The 27,722-nt window shown below is 43.1% G+C and overlaps 2 protein-coding genes across 2 annotated transcripts in view; both read right to left on the minus strand.

Annotated features, from left to right (window-relative positions):
• The window catches only part of LOC308099241 (myosin-10), a 100,605-nt gene that overhangs the window by 26,226 nt on the left and 46,657 nt on the right, over positions 1 to 27,722 (minus strand). Inside the window, exons 4-16 of the mRNA XM_080447920.1 lie at positions 24,781 to 24,808; positions 20,688 to 20,790; positions 20,222 to 20,251; positions 14,919 to 15,011; positions 12,427 to 12,490; positions 11,383 to 11,481; positions 10,703 to 10,846; positions 10,399 to 10,494; positions 9,810 to 9,928; positions 9,178 to 9,330; positions 7,946 to 8,119; positions 7,301 to 7,474; positions 3,770 to 3,884 (exon numbers count right to left, since the gene is read on the minus strand). Coding sequence (XP_080304046.1) covers positions 3,770 to 3,884; positions 7,301 to 7,474; positions 7,946 to 8,119; positions 9,178 to 9,330; positions 9,810 to 9,928; positions 10,399 to 10,494; positions 10,703 to 10,846; positions 11,383 to 11,481; positions 12,427 to 12,490; positions 14,919 to 15,011; positions 20,222 to 20,251; positions 20,688 to 20,790; positions 24,781 to 24,808 — 1,392 coding nt within the window. The remainder of the gene's footprint in view (positions 1 to 3,769; positions 3,885 to 7,300; positions 7,475 to 7,945; positions 8,120 to 9,177; positions 9,331 to 9,809; positions 9,929 to 10,398; positions 10,495 to 10,702; positions 10,847 to 11,382; positions 11,482 to 12,426; positions 12,491 to 14,918; positions 15,012 to 20,221; positions 20,252 to 20,687; positions 20,791 to 24,780; positions 24,809 to 27,722) is intronic.
• On the minus strand, positions 6,175 to 6,744 carry LOC308098604 (transmembrane protein 222-like; the record flags this gene model as incomplete). The annotated part of the gene is made up of 1 exon (XM_080447014.1): positions 6,175 to 6,744. The coding sequence occupies one exon, from the start codon at positions 6,742 to 6,744 to the stop codon at positions 6,175 to 6,177; it is 570 nt and encodes a 189-aa protein (XP_080303140.1).

Genomic DNA, 27,722 nt, shown 5'->3' on the forward strand with positions numbered 1-27,722 from the left:
TTGATACTCAATTTATATGCCCATTTCTGACAACATTTTGATCTAAGATGGATATTCATCAGAGAATGTTGTCAATGAAATGTGAAGTTCCAAGGATGCAGTTTTTACTGTTTCAGTCAAAAGACAGTTGATGGTGGTCCTTCATGTAGCTCTGGGCTACAGCAGTACTATCAGTGCGAGGCTGGCTTCTCTCACACTAACAATTTTAACCCATTAGTTATAAGCTCACAGCGCGTCACTTCGTGCCGTGCTGCGAGCTTGTACATCTGCTATTTTTGAACATTTTTGAAAGATCTTGAAAGTGTGAGTACTACTGATTTAGAACGCATTTGTAGAATCGGCCTCAGGTCTAAATGGGTTAAACCAGGGGTCCATCTCTTTTGCAGGTGAAGAGTCCATAGCAAGCTCTCCAGTCAAGCAGAACTGGACACCAGAGCACAGCCAGGACAGATCATCATACACCTTAAACATCTAACAGAATGGCTGTCATGATGGAGGACGTTGGATGCCAAATACTGTACCTGACTAGAGCCAGGCCGATATCGGTTTGGACAATATATCGGCCATTACTTGCTTTTTTGACGACATCGGTATTGGCAATTATGCAGCCGATGTGTCCCGAACTCCCGATTTGTAAAAGGTTTCAAAAATACCAGATCTTGTAGATTGGCTATTTTTTGAAAAATTGTGAATAGGGCTTAAATTATTAAAGCTCCACTATGTAACTTTCCTCTTCTACCCCGGATTTGAACCCAGTTTCCTGCACAAGTGCTGACATTTTCACCATTGAGCTAATTAGAGCCTGCCTGCCCTGCTTGCTCAGGGGATAAATTGAATCTTGACCATCAGGTCAGATCATGTGTCTAGGTGAGACATGACCTTTGACACAATCTAAATGTCTCAATAGAAGAGCAGGGAGACAAAATACAACCACCCCAATTGTATAAGTTATATTATATTAACAAACTCTAAAATACATATTGGACAAAATTACAATTTATTCATAATTTTTTTTACATAGTGCCGCTTTAAATAAAAATAAAGTAGGCAACAGTTTAAGTGTGTATTTAATATTTACTTCGGCTTGTTCATTAAATGTCACCGGTTTCCTGGTGAGAAGAGTACTTACTGTAAAGAATATTTCCTGTAACTTTCACTCACTTCAAAAACGTGAGGACAATGGACAATGCAACTTCATATTAGTTTTTATACTTTTAATTGGCATCCACTATATCCCTTAATTTCTATTGTTTGCAGAGAGATATCTCTTAAACCACTTTAACTGGATAAGTCCTGCTCAAGTCAAGGACATTGGTCCTCGATAGTTCAATTAAATTGAAAGCCGGTGACAGAAATGCTACGTCCTCCTGTTTGTTTGTTCAATCATGTTTAATAAAAGAAGATGAATGCTGGATCAGATATCTGGTCTTCTGCAGGTTACTAAAAGTAAGCAGGAACTTAAATAATCTTTAGATTCAACAATGGCTGTTTAAGTACAGCGGCACCAATCCGTCTCCCTGCAGTCTACTCAGGCATACTCAGGGTCAGTTTGGGTACGTATGCTTTAAGAAGATATAGGACACATTAGTCCTATAGCAAACTGTCCTTTAACAGGATGAAGCAGTGCATTTATCTAAGACTTGCTGCTTACAGCATCAGTAGCAGCATTTTGCCACTTAAGGCTGGCTGGCATATCCTCTGTGTGTGGTGGCCCAGAATTTCCTTCCATTTAAATGGAGAGTTGTGTTTCAAAGACAAGAATGCCATAACAAAGACCATTGTTGTTTGTTTTGCATGAATCCTCTTCATAGGATGAAATGTCACCCTATTATGTGCCTCGCAATTGAAAGCAATACTTTAGGTTTAACCCAGCCTCACCCAGTCTAGTCTGTCATATTTCACCTACAAACGTAATTCAAACTTTAAAATGATAATTTATGTTTGGAATCTATGGGATCTATTCAATTTATTCTTTTCTGTGCTATCACAATTTAAGTTTGGATTTTATAGTCTTTTCAGTTTTTAGAATACACACTTATGGTGTTGCTAGAGTGGAGCCAGATAGAATTCCAAAATCTTTCACACATTATCGTAAACTTTCCTGCAATTGTATATCTGTATTTTATATATCGAAATGTTCACATGGGTCCACTGATTCCTACAATGCAATGTACTATAAGCTGTGCGATAAAAAAAAAATGTTTTGAGTCATGACCATTTGTTGTCGTAGCTGAGCTGTATGAACTGATCATTTCAGCATCAGTACCAGTACAAAGACAGTCCAGCCATGCAAAGCCAGAGGGGAGGTTTTGTGAGGAACAAAGTGCAGCTATGAGAGAGCAGGGAACCGATGAGGCCTAACAGTGCAGCCACATAGAGAGGAGAAGCCAGTGTTACATAGAGAGGAGAAGCCAGTGTTACATAGAGAGGAGAAGCCAGTGTTACATAGAGAGGAGAAGCCAGTGTTACATAGAGAGGAGAAGCCAGTGTTACATAGAGAGGAGAAGCCAGTGTTACATAGAGAGGAGAAGCCAGTGTTACATAGAGAGGAGAAGCCAGTGTTACATAGAGAGGAGAAGCCAGTGTTACACAAAGAGAAGTCTTCTTAACATTCACCTGGAGCCTCATGGAGCCCAGAGACATTGTCATAGAAAGACGCTCTCTGAAACGTCTGAATGTCTATAGACGCGTAGGCAGAGACACAGGAAAGAGAAGACAGGACAGTGAGGGAGAAGATAGCCTATATGCCTTTTTTCGGTGTACTCGCACGCACGCACGCACGCACGCACGCACGCACGCACGCACGCACGCACGCACGCACGCACGCACGCACGCACGCACGCACGCACACGCACACGCACACGCACACGCACACACACACACACACACACACACACACACACACACACACACACACACACACTTCAGGCTTATCATAGTAGCTGGTTATTAATTAGGACACAGGTTAGTCACTGGCATCACTTTAGAGGCCTGCTCAGGCAACTGCCCTTTGTGTGTGTGTGTGTGTGTGTGTGTGTGTGTGTGTGTGTGTGTGTGTGTGTGTGTGTGTGTGTGTGTGTGTGTGTGTGTGTGTGTGTGTGTGTGTGTGTGTGTGTGTGTGTGTGTGTGTGTGTGTGTGTGTGTGTGTGTGTGTGTGTGTGTGTGTGTGTGTGTGTGCGTGTGTGTGTGTGTGCGCGCGCGTTTGTGCGCGCGTTTGTGCGTGCGTGTGTAATGTACATGACCATTATGGGCATAGCGGTCGGAACTGTGGCTCTGGACAACCGGATCTCTGTATCTGTCAGTCCTTGTCCCTTTTATGCCCATATATGGAGATCGCTGATGTCATCAGTAAATGCCCATATATGGGCATACCCCCTTTTGTGCCCATATATGGAGCTGACTTATTTGTTTGCGGCTGATGCCATGACGACACCTTGAGTTTAGACAACACACTCCATATTTGGGCGTAGCTGCATTGGAAACTCCTTATATGGTTATGGCTGTGTCAGAGTGACGTTAGAGGTCTGCCCACCCATCCACTCGCACTCCCATTAGCCAATTTTATTATAGGATAGGATACATATATATATATATATATATACGTATATATACAGTAGCACCTTGCTTCATCCCCAATGGCAACAGCTTGTGAAACGCTAGAGCAGCATAGCCGCTGAGACTGTTTATCTAGAATATTTTTAGTTTTGACATGGTTAGCATGGTGAGCTCAGTGAGCCATGGGATGTCTCAACAGCGTTATGGGACTCACCATCTTTCCAGAGCTCAGCCACAAACTTGTCAGTTGACTGGTGCAGCAGTGTGGCCACATTATCATTCAGTGGGTCCATGTTCTTCATCAGCCATTCATCAGCCTTGTAGTCCACCTGAGGAGGCAGAAGACCTATGCTTAACCACTTGAACCATATATACTTAGCTGACCGGTATCCCCCAGGGGTCTATAATACTTGGCCCCCTCCATTTTCCCTCTACACCAAATCTCTTTGACGAAAATAGCCGATTTGCACGTCATTGCACATGGTAACACGCGGTCCTTTGAGCAGGAGCACGCGCACGCACATGCATCGATTAAAAACAACCCTTAAGTTCACACCTCAACAAAGTTTACAAAGGCTGCCGACTGCCGGGTGTCACACCAGGTGAATTAACATAGGAATGAGCCTAGATGCATATCAATTGTACATTGAGTGACCTGTAGAGTAGGTGTAAAGCGACATGCGTGTGTTGTCTTTAAAATAGCGTCCCACCAAAAAAAATAGCGTCCCACCACTGCTCCCGAGCGATGCACAGTGGCTGCTAACTGCTCCTTAGCATGGGTCAAATGCATAGGACACATTTCCCCACAGGGACAATAAAGTATAACAAATTGAAAAGAATCTAAGCTTCAGTACATTTTTGGCACCAGTTTCTGTGGCATTTTTATGGATTTATCTCTAAGTTCATGTGTTTGTGATTCTGATTTAGTGCACGTGAAACATCTGACAAGAACTCTAAAAAGCAGAGGTCATTGCATCGGCTGAACAGGTAAACGAGAAGGGGTCAAAGATTTAAGATAAGAGGGCTACAAAGTCCTCCATATGGATTTGATCAAAGCGCATGGGAATGGATAATCCACTATGTTTGCACTCATTTTCCACTTCAACATTGCTCTGTCCTGCAGCATTTATTTGATCTAGTTCAAATGTAATGCTGGATCCAGAAGTGAATATTGGATGAGGTTTAGCATCTGGATGATTATGAGGTTTTCCCCTGCTTGTCGTGATAAGGTTCACGTCCAGAAATGAGGTTGGTGGTTTTACATTGTCTATGTACACATGTGTATCTGTGTCAGGGTGTGTGTGTGTGTGTGTGTGTGTGTGTGTGTGTGTGTGTGTGTGTGTGTGTGTGTGTGTGTGTGTGTGTGTGTGTGTGTGTGTGTGTGTGTGTGTGTGTGTGTGTGTGTGTGTGTGTGTGAGTGCGTTTGTGCGTGTGTGTGAGCGTGCGTGTGAGGGAGAGAAAAGGGGTAAATCTAATTAAACCATCATTCTGGGGTTGATATTAGCTTTCATGTGGAGATTGACGGAGAGCCTCCTCTGGAATGTTCTGAAATATGTGTCTCCTCTCTCCAGATGGCAGACCACCATGCCAAGGTGAAGGTTGAATAGCCTCCGTTATGTAACCACCAGGCAGCGTGGAGTCACAGTCACACCAATGCGAACCAGATGTGGGTTTCCTGCAGCAGCAAGACAACCGGGCTTTTGTGTTGAAGCAATGACCTGGTTAATTACGCTTTCAGAGGAGCGAAGGTCTGCTGCCTCCAAGGAAGGGGACCACAAAAAACACTGGCCAGAAACAAGAGTCGCTTCACTAAGAAAAACACAGCGAACATGGAAAGATCTGAGGCTTTAAGTGGACTTGAATGGGAGTAATGGTTTAAAAATGAATATTTCACCTGGTCAATTACTCTCGAGCTAAGAAATACATGTCCTATTAGTGAAGTAACGGGGGACTGGTCCTGTAGAAGAAACGCAAGTGCTACAAGTCTAATTTATGCTTCGTTGCACGATGGTGGCCCTCGCCAAAAATAAATGGCAAAAATCATTTTCAGCGAGCGACATCACTCTGTGATAAAGCACAAATTAGTCTGTGTCTGTGCCGACTCTGTGGTGTAAGCTTAATTTGCGAAAAGTGAATTTAACAGCAGCAGTGACAAGAAAGAAGCTTACACATTAAAAAAGTAGCATTGAAAGGGTCAACGAGGTCAAATAACGGCATGGCTTCCATGTGGATCTCGGACTTCATATTTTAGAATTCGTTTTCTTTTTTTTTTAAGGAACTAAACTCACAATTCATTAAAAGGTTCACTAAACTTCACTAAAATCTATTCGCTCTCCTCAAATAATCTGGCTACCAGGTTAAGTGCCTGTTAATGGGTTACCCTCCTCCTGAGAACAGAGCAGGCGTTTACTGTGTGGACTCGGTTGTGAAGACGGTTGGCATTTGTCTTCTTTGTGATCTTCGTCTCCTGGTTGGATATCTGGGTGAGTATGGTCCTCTTTTACAACCTCCCCTCCCCCTCCCCAACTTCAATGAGCAGAACGCAGAGTGACGACTCCCATGTCGCTTAGAATGGTCAAGCCCTGCATCCGACTGCAGTTCCCTCTTCTTCCCCCGTGGTCACCGCAAATTGAGTGTCAGGGCCACTGTAAGGATGACCCCTGTCAGCATCAGAAAAGGCAGCCAGGCTTTTAGGAATCCGGCCCACCTGACATGTTTGCCGTGTATGAGAACGAGCAGGCAAAGCTTGACCATGTTCCACGAGGTACTACTTTCATAGCGCATTCGATTCAGAGCCATGGCTACGTGAGAGTGACAGTTGTCACAGCAGAGGTTGGGCATCCTGCATTTATACTCCTCGGAGGCATCGTGAACTGCTGTGTCCCAGGCGTTGGGGCCATTAGCACACACTTTGCTCACATCAAGCATCCAGTACTTTGCTGGTCTCCCAAAGGCCATGTTGTCCTCTGAGACAAAGTAAGGTCCAGCAAAGTCACGGATGACACCTGTGGAAGTGCAGATTCCCATATGTCCAATGAATGGAAACAGCCACGACAGCACAGGGATAGGCGTCCACACGATACAGTATGGATAACGATTGGCGTCAGGATCGATCTTCATACTCTCCCCAACTTCTAACCGGTCTCTCAATGAGGTCGATGCAAGGCCCATCTCATCATAAACCGCCATCAGCAGCAGCTATTGTGCAGAGAAACGAACCTCACTGTTCCTTCCTTGTATTTCACATGGCATGTCTATGGCGGCGGTCATCTATGATGTCACTACTATGATGTCAGTCATCTCTGTATTTGGGCAAAGTTTCAGTCTAATCCGACCTCCATTGACTTTCAGTATGAAATAATAAATGTCAAAAAGTATAAAAACAAATGTGAAACATATTTGTGGATTTACTTCCTTGGCCTACTGGTAGTGTGCACAAGATATTCGGATGGACGGACGGACGGACGGACGGACGGACGGACGGACGGACGGACGGACGGACACAGACAGACAGACAGACAGACAGACAGACAGACAGACAGACAGACAGACAGACAGACAGACAGACAGACAGACAGACAGACAGACAGACAGACAGACAGATAGGAATCGCCCAATAGGAATCATGCCATAAAAATAATAGAACCAGGAGTGTACAGTGTAAATTGTGGTCCAAGACATATTAAATGGTATCAAATGGGGGGTCCTTGAAATTAAAACAGTTGAGAGTCACTCCTGTACATACCTTTCCTGCATAGTGGATAATGCAGAAGTCAGCTTTGTCCTTGAGTTGACGTGGTTTCTGGAACTTGGTGTGCGTGCCCTGCTCCTGTAGCACCTTGTCCACAAAGGTCTTGTCTGTAGCCTTGGGGAACCAGCACTCCTCATCCAGCAAAGCCAGGATACCAGGGGGGTTGGTCTGCAGCCACAGACAGGGACAACAGGGACATTTTGTTACATGCACGCAAACACGCATACTTATAAACACTCATACAGTACCTGCACAATATACAAGCATACTGTACATGGAGAAATGCACACAGTACCTGGCTGTACCACACACACTCCACAGAAGTTGCTAATGCATCTTTGCGTCTATTGCATTAACAATGGTAATTGTGATGTCTTTCTATCATGCTGTATCTACAGTACTTTGTCTTGCCCTGTAACCTGTATCTTAACTGCTGTGCTCTTTGGTGACTGAATTTCCTTCGTGGGATCGATAAAGGTCTTATCTTATCTTACCTTATCTTACTTACAGTATAATGGGTGTGGTTCCTTAGATTATAATAAACAATTGACGTTCACTTTCACTTCATGTTAGACCTTCCGCCATCGCACGCACGCGCACACGCACACGCACACACACACACACACACACACAACTAACCGGTCTCTCAATGAGGTCGATGCAAGGCTGCAGGTCGAGGCCGAAGTCGATGAAGCTCCACTCGATGCCCTCTCTCTGGTACTCCTCCTGCTCCAGGATGAACATGGTGTGGTTGAACAGCTGCTGCAGCTTCTCGTTGGTGTAGTTGATACACAGCTGCTCAAACGAGTTCAGCTGGAGGGACAGAGAGAAGGACGAAACAAGAGGAATCAGGGTGTCGTTTTGTTTGCTTAATGTATTGTTAAACGTGGTATTATTCAAACTATCAATGTATCCCTCTGTCACATTGTCAAATAAGTGAGTAAGGCTGGGCAATGTATTGACTAGATATCTATCGTCTGGGTTTTGGATATTGTAATATCGTGATGTGGCATAAGTGTTGTCTTTTCCTGGCTTGGAGGCCATCTATAAATTACACACCCCATGAAGCCTTGAATTCATGGAGTTTTTGGGCGGTGAAACCGCCCCTATATGTGAGGTTTGGATATTTGCACACCAAATCCTGCGCTGTGATTGGCCACAAATGTACCCCCCTAACACGGTGCATAGCCTGCACCGTGATTGGCCAATCACAGTCTATTCAGGACTGTGATTGGCTAGGGAAACATGACACATGTGCATAGCCCTATAAATAGGACCATAATTTAAAAGAACATAAATTTGTTTTTTTTAAGTTATGGTTTCTTCCATCACTTCTTCCATCACTTCTTCCATCACTGTGATGACCACTGTGACCACACCGCCCACTTCACACTGGGTGTGATTTTTTCCTTTTTTGTCACATTCCTGAGACAATAATTTGATGGCCGGATGGCTGGTCAGTAGGAAACTCAATTAAGTTCCCTACCGCAGACTCTGCCGGCAGCGAAAACATAAACTCACCCCTTGCCTTTGGCCTGGCAGAGATAACAAATATTGTTTGAAATATTCAAACAAGTGATCAGATAAGTCCAACCCCATGTGTTATATCTTATTCAAAGATGAATGAGGAAAATGTTATGACAGAAAATTCACTTAAACCCTACACCTACAGTATATTCTTAGACAGGGGTCCGCTCCTTTTTCCTTCTACACCAAATCTCTTTGCCAAAAATAGCAGATCTACAAGCTTGTGAGATCTGCTAGTGTATCACCCCAGAATAGGGATGCTAGGGTTCATCTGGTTAAAACTAAACTCATGTTTCAGTGTTGGACTGTTTGTGTTTGCAAGCACAATGCAGTGATGTAAGCACCTCAAAGATCTCGAACCCAGCGATGTCCAGGATACCAATGAAGGAGGCCCCCTGGCGTTTTGTCCTGTCCAGAGCCTTGTTTATGCGATGGACCAGCCAGCGGAACAGACGCTCGTATGTTGCTTTAGCCAGAGCTTCAATGGCAAAGTCCGCCTGGGGAGAGACAGAGACACTTCAAAGTCCAGGGAGAGAGTCCAGGGAGAGAGACCAGGAGAGACCGATGACATGAATAATAGATAATAACCATGTGACCCATATGGCCATAAGCCTCATGGCAGCAGATATGAGAACGTAAGACCATGGGTGATACTGACTTTTCCTGTTATGATGTCAAAATGCTGGCTAAAGCTTAGATAAACCAAGAGTCTGATAGCAAACACATCATGAGACAGCATCACTTCAATCACAGCAAAGCCAGAGACAAATTTCTCTGTACTCTTTTGTTGATTTTGATTCTATATGTATGCTCATTTTACACCAGCAAAAAAAGCCCAGTGAGTCTCCATTGTACACACAGTAAAATCTGGAGGGTTAATTTAACTCTGAGAGTGTAAAAATGAACCCGTAAGGGGCCATTTACTGTGCATATCGTGTGCCACATGCAGCTTTTCTATCATGAGACAGCGTCTCACCTGTTCTTTGGTCTGCGCCTTCTGCACATAGTCTCGTCCCACTTTGATCCTGGGGGACAGGATGGCTCTGGTGAACTCCATCACATTCAGTCCCAACAGATGGCACAGCTTCTGGGCCGCTGTTAGGACCAGAAGGAACACAGGGGGTACCTCATTACAAAACAGACTTCCCACCGATACACGTTGTTTGTTTGTTTTTTACTTTATTTATCTAGGAAAGGTATCGCTGAGCAAGCATACTCTTTTTCAGCATCAGACTCGTTTAAATTCATAAAGGTACTTCACAGCACGCCTGAAACCGTGTATGGGTGTTCATTATGATAAAATGTATTTATATGGCTTATTACAGTGGCACTGCTATTGTAGAATCTAGGGCAGGAATCTAAGCTCTTTTTTTTTTTATTCTAGGCATCAAAAATACTACACATCTCAAAATTCACCGGCCACTTTCATTGTTTTGACATCAAAATACATATTCAGAGTTGAATGACCTCAGAGTAGTGTGTTATCAAAGTGGCGGACCCGTAGACGAACATACTGGCCACAGCTGAAGTACAGACTAGTGGTTAAGTTTATGGATTGTCTTTACATGTGTTTTCAGGCATGGAGGCCTGGTCTGTGTTCCTCTCCTTCTTGAAGACAATGTTTCCAAACTGCAGCACAGCGGAGACCACCTTCAACATACCTGCCATGGCAACCAGAATAGAAAAGGTTTAGAACCAAAATAAGTCATACGCTTGCATGCTACGTCCGCATTGCATTGTAATCAAGCAACTTCTGTTTAACTCTGAGAGTGTAAATATGACCATATTAACACTCTCAGAGCTAAATGGACACAGGATTTGGCTGTGTATACTGTTTCCGGATTTGTCTGTCCGTGCAGGCCGACTCACAGACAATCTCTTCATGGGAGAAGCTCATGATGTGCATGGCGTCCATGGTCTCCTGGAAATTGTCTTTGTCCTGCTGGCCAGGGATGGTAACGTTCCCGTTGGACAGGAACCGGTAGCTGCTAAAACCCTCCAGCAGAAGGTCAGCTGACAGAGAGGAACAACAAGAGACAGAAACATCATCCTACTACTGTTGTACATTAGAAGTGACAATTCATCCATTTACACTAGACTACACTAGAGTCTGTGTGTGTGTGTGTGTGTGTGTGTGTGTGTGTGTGTGTGTGTGTGTGTGTGTGTGTGTGTGTGTGTGTGTGTGTGTGTGTGTGTGTGTGTGTGTGTGTGTGTGTGTGTGTGTGTGTGTGTGAGCGAGCAAGCGAGAAAGCAAGCAAGCAAGTGAAACAGTGAGCGAGTGAGTGAGCTACTTTATACTGTAATAGAACAGAAAAGTGACATAAATCCATGCAGGTCACTTATCTTTAGATCTGTAATAACAGAACAGACTATACTGTCCGTTTACTGGTGAGGGAGAGACATTAGGCAGAACAGCTCTGCAACGCCCATAGGATGTAAAATAATGAGTCCAAATTCATCTACATAATCTCTACTAGGTCATTAACAGGAAGGTTCAAAGTCTCCCCATGCCTGAAGACACCATATAGAACATGAGAGAGGACACTCACATTTCAGGTGCTCCCCAGCTCCTGCCAGCAGCTGGTAGAAGATATGGAAGGTTCTCTCATCTTTGGCCTGTCTGATGGCCCTCGACTTCTCCAGAAGGTCTGAGAGTAGGCATTAAGGTCTGACCAAGATATTGCATGATGTGGGACAAAGCAACTGCAACTACAGTACTGTAGCCACTGATGCTACTGTTCTTAACCACTTGACCCTATAAGCTTTGTTGACCGGGGTCCCCCAGGGGTGTATCCTTGGCCCACACCTTTTTTCCCCTCTACACCAAATCTCTTTGCCGGAAATACGCGATCTAAAAGCTCACAACATGTCGTTATTTTCGCAGAATGTTTGCTTATTATGACATGCCCAGAATAGACGCTAGGGTTCAAGTGGTTAAAACACAATTACTTTTCACCATTCTACTCATATACTGTATAAAAACGCTGTAAAAAAAACATTCCTACACAAAACTTCTACTTCGAAGGATAAAAAAAGAAAGCAGATTATTTTTGTGATCGCTGGCTGAGTTTGAGAGGGAACAAAGAATTTTGCAATTCAGTACAATCTTTCCAGAAACCTTAGCAACGACCATATTTCACACAAGAATTCTCATGGAGTACAGAACCAATCAATCTTATTGGAAAGGGAAATAAAAACACCCAAATCATGAGGAATCAATTCTGTACTTTTTCCTCTTACAAGCATTATAAAAGAAAGTCAATTGGCCCCCTGAAAGCAGCCTCATGGCTCTACTCTCAGGACATAAATAAACATGGACAAACACTAAGCATGACTATGAATGCGTGACTCTTTCAGTGGTCCAATCCCCCCAGTCTCAGCCTATCAGGGAAACGCAAAGTACAAAAATGCATTTTTGTGGTAAAGCGTAAAGCTCTGCAGAACCCTAGAGCCAAAACCACGGCTCTCTAAGTTCTTAAGCTCCAAACTCAACACATTCCCCATCCTTTTCACTCCTCCCACCCGTCCTCATTTTTTGGAAACAATCCTTTCTGTCTATCAGCTCCCGCGGGCTGTCCTGCTATCGAGGATACAGGTCTCGATGTTGGCCCCGACGATGTAGCCGGTCACGTCAAAGTTGATTCTAATGAACTTCCCCTGTAGACAACGATGAAAAGGACATGTCATGGGAGAGGATAGCAACTTCAAGGCAATTATTTACTTTTTCTTCCGGTCATACTGAGATCTAAAGTCTGCCGTGTGTGAAATTTTACAGGTGGACTAAAATGTCATACTACAGCGAGTATGTCCACGTTTGAGTCTATCTGTCACCTATCTGTTTATTCTCAAGACATGCCTGTGAACTTTGGAAAAAAGCTTTCCCCCCCTGATTGATCAAACAGAGGTACTGTATGCAGGGAAATGCCTATATTAAGAAGTTGCCCACATGAGGTTACGGGTCAGAAAGCATCCCAGGCATGCATGTGGTTTCCTGTGTGTGTGCGTGTGTGTGTGTGTGTGTGTGTGTGTGTGTGTGTGTGTGTGTGTGTGTGTGTGTGTGTGTGTGTGCGTGTGCGTGTGCGTGTGTGTTGTATTCTAATACACTGGTCTTCTTTATTTTATTCTTCAGTGACACAATGATTTATGATACATATATAGTATGACCAGTGTTGGACAGTAACCCTAACCCTAAGTACATTTACTTGAGTAATGTGCTTAAGTACATTTAATTGAGTACTGTGCTTAAGTACATTTACTTGAGTACTGTGCTTAAGTACATTTACTTGAGTACTGTGCTTAAGTATATTTATTGAGTACTGTACTTTTACATTTTAGATAGCAAATAGCAGATCTGCAAGCTCACAATGCTTTGCGATAGACCTGCTATTATAGACCTGCTCTTATTGATATTTTTGGAAAATGTCTAAATTGTAATACAGCGATGCATAGATTAAAAAGAAAATGTACATTGTAAGTTGTACTTTTGAACACTTAACAATTTTTTTAAAGCATTTACATTTTATAAAAGCAACTCCAGTACCTTAACTCAAGTACAAATTTGACTGAGCAACTTTCACTTAGTTGTTGAGTAATATTTTACAGGTGTATCTATTCTTTGACTTTGTCCACCACTGCAAACAATCATTGCAAACAATGATGACCTTAAAATAAAAAAGAGAATCACATAGATTCTTCTATAACTCCTCACTGGCCAAACATCAGAGAAACAGTTCAAGCTATCACAGTACAAGAAGAAAAGGCTTGGATGACATTTGAAACAAATACCCTTTGGGGCACGTATCCAGAGTACAAAAGACTTTGGAAATAATCCACTGGTTTAAGAAAAAGTGTCAAATTTAAAGAAAAGGAACCTGACAATTGAATAAATAAAAGACCTATCCTTTTTTTGCTGATACAAATGTATTAAAAACATGTATTAAATCAGCATGGCAGGAAATGACTGGTATGAAAATCAAGACAATTTGAAGGCAATGGAATAGGCTCAAGGGAAATAGAAAGGTTTTGTGAGCGGGTGCACATTTTTCTTTCTTTGTGCATATCCTGTTGCAGTTTTGAATTGATTTTGCAGTCTGTTTTTGCCATGCTGGTTTAATAAAGACTTTTATATATATATATATTTTTTTTTCTTTCTTTTTTGCTGTCGGGTGGAAACCTTGTATGTCCAAAACCGTTCCTTTTTATTATTATTTTTAAACACTTTTAAATTGTGAAAAACACTCTTGTATGATGAAGTATGGCATTGATTTACCAAAAAAAGGTTTGAAAAGTTGAAATATGGAGATACAAGGTTTCTGCAACTATATGTTTTTGCAAAACAAACTAACATAATGTTCATTTAAATGTAATCATTTAATTTAGTGTTAATTTACTTTCAGGCATGCTGATTGTCATTTCAGTTTAGTTGGCCAGTGGAAACTTAAACTAGTCCGTGACAGAACATATAATACATAGCCAGTAGGCATTAGCACTATGCACACTGCACTATGTTTTATCATTCTAAGTCACATAAAGAATCGAAAACCTATAATATCAGCTCATCATCCCTGATTAAAATGCTGGATATTTATCACAATGAGCATCAGTGGTATAGTACAGCCAGTAGTATCAAAACAGTTACTAGTCGCTGCCACTTGGGGCTGCCATTGTACATAATGAGTAAAAACCCTCCAGTGCAGCCTCAAATAACACTGCAATAGTTTGTTATTTTTTTGCAATTCCACCTTTTGGGTCCTGATCGACAAATCGAGAAACCTTTGATCCCTGCCTCTGGCCTGTTGTATACACAGACAGCCATAGATTAGATACAGTGCAGGGAAAAAGTAAGGGCATCTTCTCTGCAGTGTTCAAAATCTGAGAGGCAATGGCGTCAAAAGGTGGTTCAAGTTTGTATTGTGTCATCATCAATGTACTTGTCTGTATACACGTCTTGTAAAGGTCAATGAGATGTAATTTACACTGTTAGTTGGTTTGAAGTGGAGGGGAACGGGAGCCCCTACTCAGCATTATCTCTGCCTATCTAAACCAAGACAAGACCATAATCATTTAAACAGAAGAGTAAACTCACAAAGCGAGACGAGTTGTCATTTTTCACCGTTTTGGCGTTGCCAAAGGACTCGAGGATAGGATTGGCTTGTAGGAGCTGGCGTTCCAACTCACCCTGTGGAGAGAGACAGACAGAGCTAAGATATCAAAACAGTTATTATACCAACTACTTATGACGGATCTGTCCATCCTTGCCAAAACATACACAATCTGACAAGTTGAAAGCATTCTCCACAATGGACAGAGACAGACGTGGCCAAGACACTGAACCAATCATGCAGGTGGAGAATGGTTAATCATGGTTCTGTTCATTTACATTGTACACTTGCAGCACAGAATAATGTCTTTTTTGCTTTGTTTTTTGAAACGTTTGACAAGTTGCAAGTTTGTGAAGCCACTAATGAGGCACAGCAAAGGGGTTTCAACACATCCCGGTTTGTGCTGTTGTAAGTGGGACGTTTGCGGGTGATGAGCGAGAGGCTCTTCCCCTAGCCTACACATTCCTGTGGTGGAGATGATACACCCTACACTTCCGGAAAACAAAAAAACCTGCCACTGTGACAAGGGTGGTAGCTGCTTCCCAAAATTTCAAACCCTGTCGAGTGGTCGGGAAATTCCAGTGGGCCTGTGCAACTTCCCACCCCTCTACACACACACACACACACACACACACACACACACACACACACACACACACACACACACACACACACACACACACACACACACACACACACACACACACACACACACACACACACACACACACACACACACACACACACACACATAATCTCTTTCCAGGGCACAGGGCTGGGCTGGCAGGGTACCAACGGTACAGAAATAGCCCCTGGTGTTGCTGCCACCACCCACGGCACTGCAGAACTCCACCCTGGTTTGACTCCAGGATTGTCCACTGGGGCCTGGGCTCTGTGGGCCCCCAGGGAGACAGAACACTTCTCTACTCTCTGATTTCTGGCTGGCTGCCTGGCTGGATGCATGGATGGGATGCATGGTTGGATGAGGCTCTGGGGTAGTCAGTGCCTGGCCAGCACCACAGAAATATGGGACAGCCTCAGTCCTACATAGCCTACACTGAAAAAACCTGAGCGTACAAATTGACCCAAATAGGGTCCATATGGGTCAATTTATACACTCTGAGTTAAATGAACATTCAGGATTTTCAGTGATAGTACTGAGAGGTCGTGTTAGAATGAGTAGGACAGGAAGGGCGAGGAAGATGGGAGGAAGAGGGAGATAAAAAAGAGACTGAGAAAGCGAGATCGAGGAAGAGAGTGAGAGAGATGTAATAGACATTTTAGAATGCAAATCTGTTCTAAAATAATTTCTTTATGTATCTACTTGTATTGGGACCAGAGTGTTAGCTTCACAGCAGGGGTCTTTTCACAACTCATGTTGCTGCCATTCAACAAATGTTCCAATGTCTATTTTCACACTATTCTCTTTAGCTGGTTCAGCAATACGTTGGACGTTCTCAACTTAACCAGTCAGCATTACTATATGTTGTACTGTCACTTAGAAGAGCCTGTTCATATTTGTCTCCATTTAGGGAGAGCATCCATGTGTATAAGAGGTGTTCAAAGATGACACTTCAGGAGGTCTTCTGCCCCACGGGTCCCAAGGTCTGGCCAGGAGGCCAGAGCTTTGTTGCTGTAAATGCTGTTACTCTGCTCAAATCTTCCTAATAAATTGTCAACATTTCACCCTGACTGGATATTAATATTTTCCATTATAGAGACAGAGAGAGAGAAAGAGAGACAGAGACAGAGAGCCAGAGAGACAGAGAGAAAGAGAGACAGAGAGACAGAGAGACAGAGAGACAGAGAGACAGAGAGACAGAGAGACAGAGAGACAGCGAGACAGAGAGACAGAGAGAACGAGAGACAAATTAGTATGCCAGGACTGAGGTCTGTCCCACTTACTGCAGGCACCACTGCAATCTCCATGCTCTGCAGCCAGCCAGGAGTGAAAGAGACAAGAAAGAGACAGATTGAAAGAAAGACAGATTCAGAGAGAGACAGATAGAGGGAAAGACATATATATATATATAGAGAGAGAGAGAGAGAGAGAGGAGAGAGAGAGGGGGGGGGGGGGGGAATAGATGCTGAAGGTGAGCTTTGGACAATGTCCATCCATCACCCAAACCTGGCCCTGAGTTACTACTCACTAAAACCCTTAACTCAGCATTAAAGCCAAGGTCCTAGAGGGAGACAGGGACAGAGATGAACAAACAGATCCAGGTAGAACTCACACATACTCCACATCCTAGAATATAGACTGACAGACATACATTATATGTACAGTTTGCATGTACAGTATGCATGTACAGTGTGTGCGCTCGTGTATGTACAGTACAGTATGTATGTACTGTATGTACATTGCACTCATGTTTACTTACTGTTACTTATTATGGGCGGTTGCATGTATACTTGAACTTTGCAATCCTTGCTTTTAATTATTGTTGCTTTTAATATTGTTCTGTTCAATTCAGTGCCACTGGACGTCTAAAACGTCCGTTGTAATAAGCCCTGTGCCACTGGACGACGGGGGGGGGGGGGAATGTTCAGAACCCAAGATATGATAATTTGAAAATGTTCTGCTCCATTCACTTCTTGTTTAACTTCTTACTGAAAAAGGCTGTATCTCGGCTCCTAAGCACTTTTTTTTTACAATGAATTTTGGCGGTGGCACTGAATGAGTTAAGTGGAGCCCTTTGGGACATCATTTGTGATATTGGGCTATAATAAAATTTGACTTGACTTGACTAGTTCAATATATAGCATTATTGTAACGGTGTTAAGCGGCGAGGGTGTAAAGCCATGTTAGCTGCTCCAGCAGTTTCAATCACTGAGGCTTTATACTGTAGATGGCCAGCCATACCAGATCACACTGAAGTGAATATGATTACATGTATTTGGTCTGGAGAGAAGTATGGTTGGTTAATGCATGCATTTTGTCGGTTATACAGTATATATGGGATTGGAAAAAAGGGTGGGAAATTAACACCCAGCTAAAAAGCAGTAAGTTTGGCTGGGGATACCAACTGGTGCTTGACATAGCCATCATTCAGCAGACCTAACTCTACCTCCCAAATCAAGGTGCTTACAGTAATAGTAACAGAGTCAGCGATTGCCAACATAAATGTTATTCCCCTGCTCTTTCTGCACAGGTGATGAGGTGAGCTTCATCATTATAATGTCCATAATTGTCCTGTCTGTCTGGGTGGATGAACGAGAGACCTTCAGTTAAACCCATATCCCCTGGGAGAGAATGAGACGTGGCCTGGGAACAATCTCTCCACGACTCGTTTATCTTCCTCAACGTATCTTATAGATCCCTCTCTGTCATAACATCTCATCTCTACCTCTAGGCAAATAATGCAGAATGTAATACACAGATCTGGGTATCCTGTGGGATAAACATACGTTCCTGTCTGTGTTTTGTCCCCATGAGACACATAACCCTCCCTGCACAGGGGCTCCAGACTAATGAATGTCCGGGCTCCGCTCATCTGCTTTACTTCTTTGCCTTAGCCACTAGTTTTCCCTCTCTTGCCCTCTCCTCCCCTCCATATCGATATAACTATATATCTCTCTCACTCCACATTCAGGCATTTCTCTGTCCGATATGCACAGACATTCTAACTGAACTCTGTGTAGAAATTGGTCAATTTTTGATACCAGGACCTCTACACAGTAGAATAGTCAAACTAAGCAAAATACCAATGAGCCAACCTACCGTTGTTTCATCTATCTATCTGCGCAGTAAAATCCTCAGTGTGCTTCTATAAAGCATCCGTTTTAACCATAGTGTCTCACAACACATCACAATGTGATGCGTTGTGAGCATTTGTCCCTTTGTTATAGAGGGAGAAAAGTAGGAGGCCTAGTATAGAGCCCTGGGAAACCTTGGTCAATGTAGTATACTGTATAGGGTTTAAGTGGCTAAAGGACACAGACACATTGGGCACAGGTTTAGGAGGAGGAGAGAAAGATGTCTGTATAAAGATAAATCAAGCAGAAAAACCGGAAGACCCGAAAATATCAGGGTTTGATACCTTAGAACCCCCAGCAGCAGAAGGCTGAGCAGGGAATAACTCCTATGAAGCTGACCTTCATAGTCGTGTAGTGGAGAAGTCATGTGTTATTGATGGTCATCTGTAATTCTCATACTCACTATGGATTCAATTCTCAGAATCCAGGTGAGGACAGGTTGGCTAAAGTCTCTAAAGAAACCCCATACTGTACATGCATACATCATCCCCACTCCCCAGTGGCATGTTATTGCCTTGCCACACACAGATTGAAGGACGAGGAATTGCTCCTTATTAGTAGTAATAATGTCCAAGGGGGACACATCAATATTTAGAGAAAGGGTTCCTAAAACTACAGCATGCAACTGGTTATCTCTCACCACCACCACACGAATGGAAAGCATGCACAGATGAAGAGCTTGTTCAACTGCCACAGATTTTATTTCAATTTAGCTGGATAATGTAATGAGCCTGCAGAAAGTTATAGTTGTTATATAAGTACAGCATCAGCCCTTTTCAATTAGATTTAATTTTTGCCTCCGTAAAAGAAAACGACTACAGCTGGGGAGAGATGTTCTGTACCGATATGGTTTGATGGGTTTTCACACTGATTTCACAGTCCCTCCTCTCCCCCAAATAATGGGTGTATTCTCAGGTGATGGAGGCTGTAGACATGCAAATAACCACATGCAGCCCATGCATGGTCAATAATGTAACTCTGAGAGTGTACAAATGTAACATTTGTACACTCTCAAGAGTTACAAATGGATATATTTCACTGATACTGTACTTTAATTAATACCACTTGCTGTTACTTGTTAATAATGAATAAGAAACGCTGTTGTGTTTCATTACTATTACTGTATGCTTGTAGTTGTATCTGATGGTTTTTACATTGTTGACAATTCCCTGCTCTTTTATCAATAAGCCTGAACCAACTGAGCCAATACCAAATAAGTGGACAAAAATGCCAATGTAAGAATAAACAAACCCCTCATTAAAATAGCAAAGATTGCTTTTTAGAAGCATCATTATGGTTGCAGTGGAGAATTACAATAGGTGGGTCATGCAAGCACACACACACACACACACACACACACACACACACACACACACACACACACACACACACACACACACACACACACACACACACACACACACACACACACACACACACACACACACACACGCACGCACGCATGCACGCACGCACGCACAAACACAACAGAAACATGGTGAACATTGATGTTGTTTGGAGAAACACTTGCCTGTAGCTTGAATGCTTTTGGAGATTCGGGCTGTTTGTTAAGGATAAACAAATGCAAGTGTTATAACTTGAAGCGCTTGTGTCAGACACAAGCAACAAGCAGTCCAATAGCTAACATTAGTCTAACGTTAGCCTGCTAGCATAATGCCATCATAGAATGGGCAACATGTGACTTTGGAAGAGAGCAGTGATTGTGTTATATTAACACTGATTGCAAAAGTTTGGTATGGCCTTAGTTCTGCTGGATCATACAAGTATTTGTTTACAACAGGCCTTTAATAACTAAATATGAACATTAAGATAATGTGAAATGTCACTTGGACGGAAACAGATACAGGTCCAAGGAATCAACTTCATAAATTGTCAAATGGGAGAAGAAACAGAACATATAAGGTGTTTTTCTTTTCAATAAGGAATGTGGTTGAAGAAAGGAGAAGAGAGGAGAGTGTTACAGAGGGAGTGCTCACAGGAATGTTGTGGTCTTTGCGTCCTTTGTGAGAGGAGGCGACGTGGGCCAGGTACTGGATGACCTTTTTGGTGTTCTCTGTCTTGCCAGCTCCTGATTCACCTCTGAAAGGATAGAGAGACAGTAATGACACAAACACTGAGTGTGTCACTGAGTGTGTCACTGAGTGTGTCACTGAGTGAGAGAGTGAGTGAGTGAGTGAGTGAGTGAAAATGCCAGAACAATCTAAACTACTAAACCTCTCAAGTGAAAGGCGATGGGCCATGTGTATCAACTACGTTGTTTTGTGTTAATCATTTGTGTGTTTGCTATGTTTCTGTGTTTGAATGACTGAGAGAGCATGTCTAGGTTGTCTAAGGGAGCGAGTGACAAAAGTGAGAGTCAGAGAGCTGTAGAGAGGGAGGGAGGGAGTGAAAACAAACAAGTCCTCTACACTACTCCCAAAACAGCATCATACAATCATATCAGTTCTGATTTGCTCATCATTTCCAGGGAATAATTACACAAATCAACATCTACAATCATAAATCAGCAGCCTTCAATTGCCAGGCGCAGCCAGCATTTCAGGAATTGAACACCCACAATGTTTGCAACGCACAAGCACAGCAAAACTACTATAATAAAAACCGTGAAAGCCCTAACCAAAATAGCTTTTAGACAAACCATCATGTCATCAGGTCAGTTTCAGAGTGTTTTACGGAACCTCTGGGGAACAATGGAGAGCCAGGGGAGGCAAGCAAGCAAGCTAGTGAGAGCAAGTTAGGATCAGCCTATTTGCTGTTGTTTGTTTTCTCCATCCATCTATTTGTCCGTCAAGGCTTTTTTAACTGCAGGGCCCTGTGGTTTGCTGGGCATGTCTCCAGGGTTTCCAGACTCTGCTTTTGGATCAGCTCTAATGATAGTTCTGTTCAGGCAGGGCTGTCCGCATGTCCCACAGTCAGGTCCCACTCCAGAACCCAGAACCCAGCAGCCTGGCGGCTTGAGATACAGAGCCATCCAGCGACACACACAGACGCATACCAGTGGCTTTAGACTAGCTGGCTATTAGCACCACTGCACATATTGCAAGGCTGTTTTAGGTCCGGCTCTAGCACTCTATGGGACTGTTGAGGAACACTGGACCTGGGTCTGTGTAGTATAGTAGGTCATTTCTGTTAGTTGACAACTTCGCTTATTCTAGTGTAGCTTTGATGTCTTCATAATGTAGCTTAGTACAAGCATGGAGAATAGAACATTGGAACAAGTCTCGTACTTCTATCTAGTAATTATTATATAGGGCAGTAGTTCTAAAACTATTTCATGTCAAGGACCCGCAAATGTATTGTATTTGGCCACTCTTTTTTTTTTTAAGTTGCAGATCTACAAGCTAAAACGTGTCGCATCTTGATGGGTTGAAAGCTTGTAGATCAGCTAATTTCAAATAGCTGACGTACTGTAATATGCTAGGGTTAAAGTGATTGAACTCATGTTGATGGTATATTTAACAAATTTAGCTGGGGACCCCCTGGAACCCCCTCAAGGACCCCTGGGGGTCCCCGGACCCCACTTTGAGAACCACTGCTCTAGACAAACATGACCTTCAACACCTACTCAGTGTTTCTTTCTGGGGTCATTTTCTCATCCCTCTAGCTTCTTCTATCTCACTATGTATGTGTGTATCTTGTGTCACGGTGTCCACTTTGTGGTTTTTGACTCTCTACTGAGAGATTCTACAGGTTTGCCGTCTAGCACGCCACTCCCTGTTCTTTTCTCAGCCAAGAGCTTTACGTGACACCCTTAGATGCTGTTTGACTGTCTGCCTGAATGGACAGCAGCTAAGCAACCAACCGGAGATCTTCCTGATTCTGTCTTATACCACAATATACGAAAAGACTGAAAGGAAGCGTTCTTATCAGAGTGATAAGAACGCTGCTCCTGTTGGCTCCTCCTAGACCAGTGGTTCTTTTTCAGGTCAAGGACCCCAAATTGATATGTACGGTATTTGGCCGAGTAACAACAAAAGATGTGGTAATCTGGCACCCCTGCAAACCAACAGGGGGCGTAGTTTTCTGAAGATTTCTGAAATGTGTGGAAGATTATGCAACACCTCTATTCACTGGTTACAGCAAACTTCAGACAGGCTCAGAAAGCGAGTACTGCTTAATTACACACTGCCATGGAGGACTTTAGGCATGGCACCAAACCACACTCATAACTCCCACAGCACTGGTTCAAGTCGCCGCAAAGCCTGACTTCCACAAGAAGCTTTTTGAAACAAGTCTTTAAGTGCCACTCGGCAGGATGAGAGGAGCCTGCCAAGTGTAAGGAGAAACATGAAGGCTAGAAAGAGCAGAAATAACAGGCTGTCTCAGGATTAAGGGTGGCTCACTGTGGCAAAACAACCTCAAACAAGCTAATCTAAGACAGTTCAAATGAGGATGATTGTAGAGATGTTTAATCTGAATAAAGTGAGCTCAACACACTTCTTGTTCAGTATCAGGTGCATTTGAAAAGGAAAGAGAACTCAAGGACGAGAGTAGATCTAGGCTGTAAAGCCCTATATATACTTGGAACCTAATTGAAAAGCTCACAATGCCGGGGTGAAACGTTGATCGGCTAGATTGGCTTTGTCCGGCATGCGACTCCATCGTACAAAGAAGTATAAATCCATCATAAATCGCAAATACCTCTATGAAGATAGAACCTGAATGTCTTCCTCTAAATACAGGTTCATTTTCCAGTCTATGTAGCAGCTACTGTACATCATCTGAATCACCTTAAAGAGAACAGAGCAGCTATCTGTTCCAGCAGTGATGGCCTCCACGGAGGAGAAGAGAAGAGAAGAGAAGAGAAGAGAAGAGAAGAGAAGAGAAGAGAAGAGAAGAGAAGAGAAGAGAAGAGAAGAGAAGAGAAGAGAAGAGAAGAGAAGAGAAGAGAAGAGAAGAGAACTTTGGTCATAGCCACTTGGAATGGGATTTGAAAAATCAAACTCACACATCTTGATCACATGATCCCAGAGATAATGTGTACCGATTTCAGTTTTGGTCTATGGTAGAAAATGTAATCTGGCACAAACAGGGCCTATAAATTGCGTAATGATCCAAGGAAATGGAATCCAGGGGAAAAAAAAGGTTGATTGTACGACCTACGGTTCAAGAGCTATAGGCCAAAACGTGAAGTGGGCTGTTGTAGAGCCACCATGAGGAGATTTGAAAAAGTTGGTACGGAGGTTCTTCCTTGGCTTAGTGGGAATATGCGTGCAAAGTTTCCCAGCAATCGGGTGCTGCATTCATGATGTGTGGCATTCTGCGCCAATGGTCCCCCCCACAAACTTTGGAAGCCAAAACTTGGACGTTGCTTATTTGGAGAGTTCTGTAATGATCCAAGGAATCCAAGGGGAAAATAATTGTGATTGTATGACCTAGGGGTTCAAGAGTTATAGGCCAAAATGTGAATCTACCTGTTATAGCGCCACCATGAGGCAGATTCGAAAAACGTAAGGTGGAATTTCTTCCTTGGCCTAGTGGGAATGTGCGTGCAAATCGGACGCTGCGTTCATGATTTGAGGCATTTTGTTCAAAACGGGCCACTTTGGAAGGTATTCTTAGGATCAGGATGGAATATGAAAAATCAGATAGATTCGTCTTGATCACATGACTATAGAGATAATGTGTATCGATTTGCGTGATGTTTGGACAAAATCTGTAGGAGTAATATAAAGTTTAGCAAAAATCTGCCTCCTGGTGGTGCTATAACAGGCCGATGTGAAAAATTTGGGGCAGAGGTTTTTACTTGGCCTCCAGGCATGCAAAGTTGCACGCGAGCGGTCCAATGGTGAATTTCTATAGTATACCCTTCTATGTTAGACGTTTTAGTGTATGTATGTGTGTGTGTGTGTGTGTGTGTGTGTGTGTGTGTGTGTGTGTGTGTGTGTGTGTGTGTGTGTGTGTGTGTGTGTGTGTGTGTGTGTGTGTGTGTGTGTGTGTGTGTGCGTGTGTGTGTGTGTGTGTGTGTGTGTGTGTGTGTGTGTGTGTGTGTCCACTTGAGTGATTGCATGGAGAGTAATAAAGACGATGAGTGAAAGTGTGCATGTGTGTCCACAGTAAAGTACTCACGTGCAAAGAATTGATTGGTCCTCACGATCTGTGGAGAGAAATCAGGAACAAAGAGTCAGTCATTTCTCATTTTGTCGTCTTTATCACAAGGACAATATTTACAAATTTGCAGCTGCTGGACTATCAAATACATGCCATCAATGCATGCATTTCCACATAACTTTAATCACTGTTTTTCCTGTTTCATGGCACAAACAACCAGACAAAAACCAGAAAAAAATGTAACTCAATGTAGGCTGAAATTTCAACTAGTAGCATTTAAAAAAAGACCCAATTTCATATAAAAGCTGCCGAATACAGCAAGATATGCTGGTATAATTGATTCAGTCTACTAGCCATTGGCTATCTTGCAGAGGCATGCAGTATGATGGACACACAAACACACAAGCTGGCTGAGAGTCTGACTATACTCTGTATACCTTTCATCCCAGAGGAATTTAGGCCCTGGTCCAGCCAACCAGATTAGTTATGCCCACTGAGGTGACGTGACATTTGACCTCTCAGCATCTTGCTGTGAACTACATATAACTACAAAGACCATCATCCACAGGGAACTGACCTGCTTATCAGTCAACAGAAACTCTGGGCTACTTTCCTGTAACGCTCTATTGCAACCACAGCATCCCAAAATAGCACACAGGGAAATAATGGGGTTATACAGGTCATAACAGTGTGCATAGAAATGTGTGTGTGTGTGTGTGTGTGTGTGTGTGTGTGTGTGTGTGTGTGTGTGTGTGTGTGTGTGTGTGTGTGTGTGTGTGTGTGTGTGTGTGTGTGTGTGTGTGTGTGTGTGTGTGCGCGCGTGCGTGTGTCTGCGTGCGTGCGTGCGTGCGTTTCCACAATATTTCACTATGTTAGCTTAGGTCAAATAGAACAAAATTATCCATAATGATCACTTCTGTATAACATAGTGTAACTCATTATCCTTCAAGTCTCCTTCTCCCTACAAAGTAAATGCCTTTCTTCTTTTTCTACTGTAAAAAGGTGTGTGTGTGTGTGTGTGTGTGTGTGTGTGTGTGTGTGTGTGTGTGTGTGTGTGTGTGTGTGTGTGTGTGTGTGTGTGTGTGTGTGTGTGTGTGTGTGTGTGTGGGTGTGTGTGTGTGTGTGTGTGTGTGTGTGTGTGCGTGTGCGTGCGTGCGTGTGTGTGCGTGTGTGCGTGCGTGTGTGAGTGAGAATTAATCACTTCATTTATCTTTCTCCAACCACACTATCCAAATGCAAGACTGCTACGTGGGATGAAAGACACTTGAGTCAACTCTTCTGTACATTGGCTCTAACAGAACACTTGATGTTGTATGATGGATGGATACAGCCAGGCCTATCAAATGGGCCATTAGTCAATGTCAGATGGAGCAATCTGATGAAAAAGCCCTGCAGTAGTGAAGGTTCTAGCCCATGCCATACACTGTTAGTGGTTTGAAATTAGCTTGCACTGAAACTGTTCTCTGTCTGCAGGCCTGTCAGAGCAGTAGTTCAGGCTGGCACAGAAGTCGAATCACCCATGCTCATTCATTCACCCTCCAATCACATACACCCACAATCTAATAGTTCAACTACGCAGTCGAACGAGTCCCACGCTTATTCACCATCCAATCACATACTCCTCCCATCTTAAAGCTGCAATCTGTAACGTTCATATCTTACTTGGGATCCGAAGCTAGGTCCCCCACATGAGCGCTGAAATGTCTGCTGTTGAACTTGAGCTATACTGGAGAGCTTGTTTCATGTAATGTACAGACCGACTCCTGCAAGCTCAGCGTATCTCTCACTACATCTATTGCCAGCTCATCTGTGATCAAACTCCTGTCTGTGTCATGTTTGCACAGATTTGTTCTGGAGCTTCACGGGAGCAGAGCCCCACCACCAAATACAATGCAATATCATTGCAATAAATGTATATTTCTTTCTTGATGAGAATGTCCTGAATGAACAATGGCTTAGAAATGTTTATGTGTTGGTGGTTCAGTTTACTGTATCTGAACATTCAAAGCACAGTTTTAGCTGTGACAGAACATTCCACAACCATTTCAATGTATGCCATGTGAAATATGAACTATGACATCACCTTTAGTGCATAGGTGACATAGCTGACATAACACACTGTCACAAGTGTCAACAACAAGGGAGAGAGCGGTCTAGAACATTAGAGGTGAGTTGAGGGGGCTATTAGCCCGGAATCCAGACTGATTGCTACGTTCAGCGTTTCTTTTGCGAATCAGTCTGGATTCCAGGCTAGGGGGCTATGGCTCTGTGACAAAATATTTGAGCACATGACTCTGCTGCCTGGAAATAGGTTCTGTTCATTGTGCTGAGGTGGAAACGTTTTGTCACACTCACAGATAAAGCCACTGACAGTACAATATTACAATGGATCACTGTTGCTACAACAGTATTTGTTTTTATATAAGATTTCATTGAGAAAACATTTTATCGACAGATTTTGGCATGAGTCTCTGAAAACCAGTTGGGGTCAACAGTACAAGCAAGAAGCAACTGATACTGTAGAAGTCGGAATAAAATGTATTTACATTTTCTGTATTTGAATGCTCATTCATACAATACACAAATCACTGCACATGTAGAAGTGTACTGTACATGCAATATTGATCCTGGTCACGCAGTCAGTACTGATTGTGAAGACAGAAGATGTCTAGTGACATCACAACTGTACTATTTGCAGAGCAAATCCCTCTAGCGTCTTTAAGTAACTCTGTACTTTGCTGATGCAGGAAGTCTGGAGATTTTCATTTCCTGAAGAAAACAACATCTAAAAACACCTCAACATTCCTGCAGCTCAATGAAAAAAGAAATTGAATGAATTCCACCCATTGTGAAATGTAACCGCACGCGAACAGACACACACACACACACACACACACACACACACACACACACACACACACACACACACACACACACACACACACACACACACACACACA

Source organism: Gymnoscopelus braueri (genome assembly GCF_963280865.1).
Source record: "Gymnoscopelus braueri genome assembly, chromosome: 13".
Taxonomy (NCBI): Eukaryota; Metazoa; Chordata; class Actinopteri; order Myctophiformes; family Myctophidae; genus Gymnoscopelus; species Gymnoscopelus braueri.